General features: G+C 35.4%; 1 protein-coding gene across 1 annotated transcript; it reads right to left on the reverse strand.

The window, feature by feature from the left end:
- Positions 1 to 914: 914 nt before the first annotated feature.
- Positions 915 to 2,281, reverse strand: LOC113286406 (cytosolic sulfotransferase 8-like). The gene has a single exon (XM_026535036.1). It carries the CDS (start codon positions 2,121 to 2,123, stop codon positions 1,089 to 1,091), a length of 1,035 nt encoding a protein of 344 aa, XP_026390821.1. The 5' UTR covers positions 2,124 to 2,281; the 3' UTR covers positions 915 to 1,088.
- Between the last annotated feature and the right edge of the window lie 8,077 nt (positions 2,282 to 10,358).

Here is a 10,358-nt window from a genome sequence, read left to right on the forward strand (position 1 = left end):
TTGTCTGAGGATAATCAATGTCTCTTTGTGGCTATCTTATGGTCTATCTGGACTAGTAAAAACAACTTCATTTTCCAAGGCATTAGAGAAAACTTCACTGCTGTCTTAGCTAGAGCTAGAGCTATGCTCCTTACTAGGAATTCTATAAATCCTAGTTTGACTACTCCCTCCACCCTACATGTCAGTACTAGTGATAAATGGATGCCTCCTTCTTTTTGTTGGATTAAATGCAATACTGGTGGTGCCTCTGATGATATCTCTGGAGCTAATGGTGCAGGGTATGTGATGCGTGATTTCTCCAGAAAATCAACCTTTTGTGCCTCCTTAGTCTTTGATGTTCACTCTGCTGAAGAAGCTGAAGCAAGGGCCATCTAGGCAGTTCTGAAGAAAACTGTGGAACAACATCTCTCTCACATCATTGTAGAAAGTGATGCAAAAGCTCTCATCGATCAATTTTCAGCTGGGAATTTCGATGGAGACTCTAAGACGGATGCTATCTTTAAAGACATTCTCTTTAAAGTAGTGGATGTTTTAGCAAAATTTGTAAGGTCTTTAAATTCAATTGAAGAATGTTATGACACTCCTCTCGCATATTTTTAAACAACGTTTAGTAGATAAATCTAATGGGGGATATCTACACTCGAATAGAGCACCTCGTACTCGTAGTTACCTAAAAATATCACCTAAAAGTTTCCGACGGCCTTCGGCCGCCACTCTGATAGCAAGCCATGTCTATGAAAGAGCTTCATCTGTAAAAATGTCACTATTTAACCATGGTCCCACTACTCAGGTCCGGTTTTGTGTTTCTATACTGCTGGAGTGAAAATGCTTTTAAGTTTCAACGAAGTGGTAGCTGATTTTGGTAGTGCCCCAAACAGTGGTTTAAACAATTGGTAGTGTAAACTGCGCTAAAGTGAGGGAAATCAAATCCATTAACAAAAAGCACAGTGGAAGCGCTAATCAAACATGATTACACACCAGACTCCTAGAGATACACACCCTCAACCAAGAAGCAAGACACAAGACAGAACCACAAAAATCAAAAGTACAAGCTGACAATACTGAAGAAAGAACTGACATCAAGGAAATTAATTTGGGAACACTAACCCAGACCCCTGCAACTTCTCTTCCAGGAGACGATCAAGTCTTTCAACCATGGGAGGAGTCAAGTAATTCTTCCAATCACCAACCTCACCTTTCCTGTAAAAATCTTCATTTTTAAAATGAAACCTGGAGGTAGTTCCACTCTTATTCAAATCCAAATTCTTCAAGTTTTGGAAACTACATAGTTTCACTATTTCATCGACCGCTCCTTGATTCTCCTCTTCGACGGAGAATCGGCAACCCATAAACTCTGCCAGTCTCTTACAATGGATCTCGGGTTCTTTCTTCAAATCTTCATACTTTAAAAACAATACTTTTCGAGGTTCCTCCAAGCTCTTTGTCCAATATCCGAGTACATGATCCCAAAATGGACCGGATAGTGACACTCCAGCACAGAAGTATTCAAAAGCTTCTTCAATCGACAGAGGCGGGGATCTATCGCCACTGTTGTTCTCCTGCATCGTCCCTATGAACTTATTCATAAATAGCCACAGAGAGATAAAGTTGTCCTGAGGGTTTCTGCATAAATAAACAATCTTGCAATCTGTCGCAGTACTCTTGATAGATTCAGGTAAAGAAGGGTAAGGGACATGGGTAGATATAAGTCTGCACGGGGAATCATGACAGGTACTGGTTTTAGTGAAATCAAGAAGACTATAATTTGCCGGATAACGATGTTTAAAATCAACAAAAGGAACAAGATCATGGGGTGAGGTTGTAAGCAATGGGTGGTGTTGGTGAGAAGAAGAAGAAGAAGGGGAATAACTGGTTCGATTAACGATGGCGAAGGCCAATGCTTTCAACCAAGTGGTACCTGATTTTGGTAACGTGGTTATTATTACATCAGTATCTAAAGCGTTGAAATTCTGTTGGAAATCCTTGACATTTTCTATTGCTTTAGCGTACGACCAAAAACCTTGATACTGATGAAGAACAGAATGTCCCAAACCATGGCGGGTAAGTACACTATCCCTGGAAAGATCAGAATCACAAGAATTTTCATCATGCGAGGTTGCCATGGATGGATTTCTTAAAGATCTGTTCAAGTGATTACTGAGTTAGAGAAATTCTAACCACCCTTCCAGATATCAGAAATGAAGTGGGATTTATATTTTATCTCGGGAAGAAGATTGCAGTACGCCAATACCACATGGGTGACACGGTTTTTGATGACTTTGGTACCATGGCATTTGATGTTAAATAAACAAACGGCGACAATATGTAAACTCATCTCTACCGACTCTTGTACTTTTTTATGCCTTCCAAGCTAACCACTCTTGAGTCTTGCCATATGAATATTGCCGTTTCAATTTTTTTTTTTCTAATGAACGTGGGGATTAGAGCCACGGATTCAAATCCTAGTAAAAAATAAAATAAAAAAAATAAAATAAGTCATCCAGGTTCAGGGTTTGGTGAATCCTGTTGTGGTCAACACTTTCACACTCAATAGGCACAAGACTCACAGTAGTCATCTCTCTCATTTGCTGCATCTTTTGAGTTTGTAATAAATTATGAGTATCGAGGGATCATGGACCAAAGAGAAATCGTGACATGAGACAGAGATTGAACGTGGTTCGGTCAACTCGATCTACGTCCACGGACAAAAATCCGAAGGGGGAAATATTATTGATCACCAGTTTTGATGTCACGGGGATGATTTACAATTACAATGTCACTCTTTATTTATCGAGTGAATATATAAATAATTAATTAATCAAGATATTATCTTATTTTTGAGTATATTTTAATTAACTATAACATATCCTAATTAATTAGAATATAGAAAATATAGGAAACTAAATAGATACTTTCCTCTATAGAAAATAAGCTAAATTAAACAAGATCTCCTATTCGCGTAAACTTAGCATTATTTTGTTTTAGCTGCATATTGTCTTGTGCATTACTTTTTTCACTTTTCTGATTTATGGATTTTTATGCATGTGCATAATGTCTTCTGCATCATTTTGTTTAGTGCATAAGACATTATGCCATTATTATTTCTGCATAAAACATTATGCATTATTTTTGTTTTAGTTGCATAATGTCTTATGCATTACTTTTTTCATTTTTCTGGTTATGCATCAGTTTTGTTTAGATGCATAAGACATTATGCATTATTTTGTTTTAGCTGCATAATGTCTTATGCATTACTTTTTCACTTTTCTGGTTATGCATCAGTTCAGGCGCGCCCCCATTTTCCCGTCAAAAATTCGTAGCAGACCAATAATTTATGAAATTATGCTTCTCAGTTTTTAAAAGGCCAAACTACCCTTTTCTTCGAGCGACGAACAGAGAGAAGCGAGAAGAAAACAATGGTGAACTCCGATTCTTCGTTTTTAACATTTGGATTTTTCCCTTTGTCAAATCTTTTCCCAAATCCTTTTCTGAATAATCTTCTCAATAAAACTAGGGTTTCTGTTTCAAAATCTGCGGTTTAAATCTGGGGATTTTGAGTTTCTGTTGTCTTTGATTATTCGAGAAGTAAAAAGAAATTAAAATTGAAGTTGAAAAGGGTAAGAAGTGTGTTGCAGTATTTCGATATCAACTGAATTGGAAATTTTCATACCTTATTTGTCTCCATGTTTTTGATCTCAATCGGAAATTTATGATTAGATTTGAATTAAAGATGTTACGCATAATATCTTATGCATAATATCAGTTTTGTTTAGATGCATAAGACATTATGCGTTATTTTGTTTTAGCTGCATAATGTCTTATGCATTACTTTTTCACTTTTCTGGTTATGCATCAGTTTTTTTTAGATGCATAATACATTATGCATTATTTTTGTTTTAGCTGCATAATGTCTTATGCATTACTTTTTTTCACTTTTCTGGTTATGCATCAGTTTTTTTTAGATGCATAAGACATTATGCATTATTTTGTTTTAGCTGCATAATGTCTTATGCATTACTTTTCTCACTTTTCTGGTTATGCATCAGTTTTTTTTTAGATGCATAAGACATTATGCATTATTTTGTTTTAGCTGCATATTGTCTTATGCATTACTTTTTTCACTTTTTTGATTTATGGATTTTTATGCACGTGCATAATGTCTTCTGCATCATTTTGTTTAGTGCATAAGACATTATCCCATTATTATTTCTGCATAAAACATTATGCATTATTTTTGTTTTAGCTGCATAATGTCTTATGCATTACTTTTTTCATTTTTCTGGTTATGCATCAGTTTTGTTTAGATGCATAAGACATTATGCATTATTTTGTTTTAGCTGCATAATGTCTTATGCATTACTTTTTCACTTTTCTGGTTATGCATCAGTTCAGGCGCGCCACCATTTTCCCATCAAAAATACGTAGCAGACCCATAATTTATGAAATTATGCTTCTCAGTTTTTAAAAGGCCAAACTACCCTTTTCTTCGAGCGACGAACAGAGAGAAGCGAGAAGAAAACAATGGTGAACTCCGATTCTTCGTTTTTAACATTTGGATTTTTCCCTTTGTCAAATCTTTTCCCAAATCCTTTTCTGAATAATCTTCTCAATAAAACTAGGGTTTCTGTTTCAAAATCTGCGGTTTAAATCTGGGGATTTTGGGTTTCTGTTGTCTTTGATTATTCGAGAAGTAAAAAGAAATTAAAATTGAAGTTGAAAAGGGTAAGAAGTGTGTTGCAGTATTTCGATATCAACTGAATTGGAAATTTTCATACCTTATTTGTCTCCATTTTTTTGATCTCAATCGGAAATTTATGATTAGATTTGAATTAAAGATGTTACGCATAATATCTTATGCATAATATCAGTTTTGTTTAGATGCATAAGACATTATGCATTATTTAGTTTTAGCTGCATAATGTCTTATGCATTACTTTTTCACTTTTCTGGTTATGCATCAGTTTTTTTTAGATGCATAATACATTATGCATTATTTTTGTTTTAGCTGCATAATGTCTTATGCATTACTTTTTTTCACTTTTCTGGTTATGCATCAGTTTTTTTTAGATGCATAAGACATTATGCATTATTTTGTTTTAGCTGCATAATGTCTTATGCATTACTTTTCTCACTTTTCTGGTTATGCATCAGTTTTTTTTTAGATGCATAAGACATTATGCATTATTTTGTTTTAGCTGCATATTGTCTTATGCATTACTTTTTTCACTTTTCTGATTTATGGATTTTTATGCACGTGCATAATGTCTTCTGCATCATTTTGTTTAGTGCATAAGACATTATCCCATTATTATTTCTGCATAAAACATAATGCATTATTTTTGTTTTAGCTGCATAATGTCTTATGCATTACTTTTTTCATTTTTCTGGTTATGCATCAGTTTTGTTTAGATGCATAAGACATTACGCATTATTTTGTTTTAGCTGCATAATGTCTTATGCATTACTTTTTCACTTTTCTGGTTATGCATCAGTTCAGGCGCGCACCCATTTTCCCGTCAAAAATTCGTAGCAGACCCATAATTTATGAAATTATGCTTCTCAGTTTTTAAAAGGCCAAACTACCCTTTTCTTCGAGCGACGAACAGAGAGAAGCGAGAAGAAAACAATGGTGAACTCCGATTCTTCGTTTTTAACATTTGGATTTTTCCCTTTGTCAAATCTTTTCCCAAATCCTTTTCTGAATAATCTTCTCAATAAAACTAGAGTTTCTGTTTCAAAATCTGCGGTTTAAATCTGGGGATTTTGGGTTTCTGTTGTCTTTGATTATTCGAGAAGTAAAAAGAAATTAAAATTGAAGTTGAAAAGGGTAAGAAGTGTGTTGCAGTATTTCGATATCAACTGAATTGGAAATTTTCATACCTTATTTGTCTCCATGTTTTTGATCTCAATCGGAAATTTATGATTAGATTTGAATTAAAGATGTTACGCATAATATCTTATGCATAATATCAGTTTTGTTTAGATGCATAAGACATTATGCATTATTTTGTTTTAGCTGCATAATGTCTTATGCATTACTTTTTCACTTTTCTGGTTATGCATCAGTTTTTTTTAGATGCATAATACATTATGCATTATTTTTGTTTTAGCTGCATAATGTCTTTTGCATTACTTTTTTTCACTTTTCTGGTTATGCATCAGTTTTTTTTAGATGCATAAGACATTATGCATTATTTTGTTTTAGCTGCATAATGTCTTATGCATTACTTTTCTCACTTTTCTGGTTATGCATCAGTTTTTTTTTAGATGCATAAGACATTATGCATTATTTTGTTTTAGCTGCATATTGTCTTATGCATTACTTTTTTCACTTTTCTGATTTATGGATTTTTATGCACGTGCATAATGTCTTCTGCATCATTTTGTTTAGTGCATAAGACATTATCCCATTATTATTTCTGCATAAAACATAATGCATTATTTTTGTTTTAGCTGCATAATGTCTTATGCATTACTTTTTTCATTTTTCTGGTTATGCATCAGTTTTGTTTAGATGCATAAGACATTACGCATTATTTTGTTTTAGCTGCATAATGTCTTATGCATTACTTTTTCACTTTTCTGGTTATGCATCAGTTCAGCCGCGCACCCATTTTCCCGTCAAAAATTCGTAGCAGACCCATAATTTATGAAATTATGCTTCTCAGTTTTTAAAAGGCCAAACTACCCTTTTCTTCGAGCGACGAACAGAGAGAAGCGAGAAGAAAACAATGGTGAACTCCGATTCTTCGTTTTTAACATTTGGATTTTTCCCTTTGTCAAATCTTTTCCCAAATCCTTTTCTGAATAATCTTCTCAATAAAACTAGGGTTTCTGTTTCAAAATCTGTGGTTTAAATCTGGGGATTTTGGGTTTCTGTTGTCTTTGATTATTCGAGAAGTAAAAAGAAATTAAAATTGAAGTTGAAAAGGGTAAGAAGTGTGTTGCAGTATTTCGATATCAACTGAATTGGAAATTTTCATACCTTATTTGTCTCCATGTTTTTGATCTCAATCGGAAATTTATGATTAGATTTGAATTAAAGATGTTACGCATAATATCTTATGCATAATATCAGTTTTGTTTAGATGCATAAGACATTATGCATTATTTTGTTTTAGCTGCATAATGTCTTATGCATTACTTTTTCACTTTTCTGGTTATGCATCAGTTTTTTTTAGATGCATAATACATTATGCATTATTTTTGTTTTAGCTGCATAATGTCTTATGCATTACTTTTTTTTACTTTTCTGGTTATGCATCAGTTTTTTTTAGATGCATAAGACATTATGCATTATTTTGTTTTAGCTGCATAATGTCTTATGCATTACTTTTCTCAATTTTCTGGTTATGCATCAGTTTTTTTTTAGATGCATAACACATTATGCATTATTTTGTTTTAGCTGCATATTGGTGTGACAATGGGATGCACACAAAACACTTGCAAGTATACAAGGTCAAGATTTATAATATAATGATGAGTGGGGGTTTGTCCACAGGGAGAGGAGCATATAAGAAGTTTTCCTAGGCTAACAATGGTGACAATGCACTAAGGCAGTGAGCAAAACAAGGTAAATGGCATGAACCAAAGATGCAAGGTAAAGCAATAAAGAAACAGTTAAGAACCACAGCAGGGAAAGATAACAGACAAGGTAAATCAGCAAAGAACCAAGGCTTGGAAGCCAAGGGCAAGGTGAGTTTGTGCACTGACTTCAGTGCACAGTAGCTACAAAGTGCAAGAAAATAAAAGGCAAGAAAATAACTGAATTGCAAACACACAGGACTGAAAATATAAGTGACTGAAAGGGAATTGGTGGGTAAGCCAAGGCTTATGATCCACCTTGTGTCCTAATCAAATGACATGTTTCTAGGTTATGTTTGTTCCTAAGCATACATCTAGAAATGGAAGAACACCAAATTGCTCACTAGTCTACCCCTAGCATTGGCTGTTTTGACAGTACAGCCAATCACAGGCTCTATGAGCATTGGTATCCCATTTGCTCAATCAAAACACAGCAACAGGAGAACATCCTAGCTTCTAGTCACATGACAGTGCACAAGGCTTCACTGAGCCTTGGCCTGATGCTGATTAGCTCATGCTAACCATGATGTAGCAACATACATTCATCATAGATATAATTAGACACAATTAGCAACATATCAGATAACTAAAAACATTGCAATTCAACTGTTCACTGATAAGCACTGAAATTGAATTCATTAAAATTTGTCAATTCTCTACTGGCTAGTCCAGAGAGATACAGTGTCTTTCACACACTCCACACAACAATTTATACCCAATTACCCATTTAGGGTTTTCCCCCAATTTTCCCCCAAAATCAGTAGAACTAGGGTTTGGTGAAATTGATTTACCTACTGTTGATGAGATACTCGCTCCATCTCGTCGACCCACTCTTCTCCTGCTTCTTCTCGTTCCTCTCATGCTCCAATTGTTGCTTTAATCATCACTTATATCCCCAATTTCTCACCTAGGGTTTCAGTGAGCAGAGAGATGAGAAATTGGAGAAATTAGTGATGCTAAAGAGATGGTACGTGATGGTGATGATGGGCTTAGGTAGAGTAGAGTTGGGGAGAAAATAGTGGAGTGATTTGGGGTGAGGTGGTGGTGATGGAGACGGACATGGTGGTGGTACGGAGTATGGTGGTTCTGCAGAGGGGGGTGATGGAGGAGATGGGTTCGATGGAGAAAGGGGAAGGGTGCGTTTGTTTGAGGTCTAGGGTGTTCGGCACTTGGGTGTGAGGCGAGTGTATCGAGTTTGATGATCTGCGACGCTGAGCCGTGGGATAGGGAGATGAAAGATCAATCGGACGGTGAGATGAAGTGAAGCTTGTAGCGACCGCTGGATTATATAATACAACAAAATCAACGACGCCAGATGGAGTTAGGTGTTGTAGTGTTAGGCGGAGATATCAAACTTCGATGCACAGCAAGGGAGCGACCGTCGGATGCTTCTGAGAACTGATCTGACGGCTGAAGACGCAAGCGGGTATGGATTTGGGTTTTAGGCTTTTGGGTATAGAATATGGGTTTGGGAAATGAGTTTGGGCTTGGAAAACCTTGAGCCCACTTCTTCTTTAAGAACAACTTTCTTCTTCTTGAGCCCATTTCCAGCTTTTTGGACGTGCGCTCCATTCTTTGCGGCTTCCTTGCGTAATTTCTCCCGGCTTTTCACCACTTTTCTGCTCTTTTCGCTCCGCGACTCATCCGAACTTTATTTATTACCTAAAAATGCAAAATTAATTAATAAAAATATTTATTCTTGAAAACAATGAAAATACAGAATATGGGATAAAATGTAGAATTAATGCATAAAAGATGAGTTAAATGCCAACAAAAAGGGATAAATATATACAATATTTGGCACTCATCAAATACCCCCAAACCTGAATTTTACTTGTCCTCAAGTAAAACAAAACTAAGGAAATCCTAACTATACCACTGTCGCTGGTCTCTCGAATGCATTTAGCGTATGCACTAAGCCTTTTAAACCACTAAGTGTCCCTAGTGGACGAGTTGAAGTCTCGTGAAGGTTTGCTTAGAACGTACCTACAAAGTTCTAGGTCAAAATATAAGCTCAGATTCCATCAAATGTGACATGTGCAAAACAGTTAAGCTCACAGCAAAATGGAGATGTCAATCTAGCTATCGAAGGCACAATCCTAGCACTGATAACAAAAAGACATGTGATAAGAGTGTAAAGTGTATCTACACATGTGTAAAGAAAGATCTGAAGTCATGACTACTAATCACCAAGAGATAGTTTCTCAGGCTAAGAACTGAGGTCGAAATCTAGCTAGCTGTCCGGACTTTACGAGAATTGTGAATGAGTTGGAGGTATTTCACAATTACTCGCGTTGTACATCAATGGCATACACCCTCCTTGCTTATTACAAAAAACAACAAAAGATCTTTACATGACTCTTATTTACATTGACTATTCTCTTTTTATTTTTGGAACAAGAGATGATGGAATTGATAAATACTTGATTTTTTTGTATTTTTTGTATTTTCTTTTTTTTTCTGAATATACATCGTTTTTTTTTTTTTTTTTTTAAAACACTTTTGATACATAAAAAGGAAACAAAAATTACATGACACTTTGCAAGAGGTAGCCCTTTTTGATGCACCCAGTTAAATTCGATGGTTGTCTTTCTTAATGTAACCTCCACCTTCTATCCCAACCAACCAAAGAACAAGCTAGTCAAGTTTCGTTCAGTATTCTAAAGTGATTGGCAATCGTAACTTCCTATCAAACACCTTGAAGATCGAGGCCATACATGTATTGGTAGATCGTGCGCGTGCAAATTTCTTATCACTATGTGAATTGTGCTAGA

The sequence above is a fragment of the Papaver somniferum genome, chromosome 6, assembly GCF_003573695.1.
Source record: "Papaver somniferum cultivar HN1 chromosome 6, ASM357369v1, whole genome shotgun sequence".
NCBI lineage: Eukaryota > Viridiplantae > Streptophyta > Magnoliopsida > Ranunculales > Papaveraceae > Papaver > Papaver somniferum.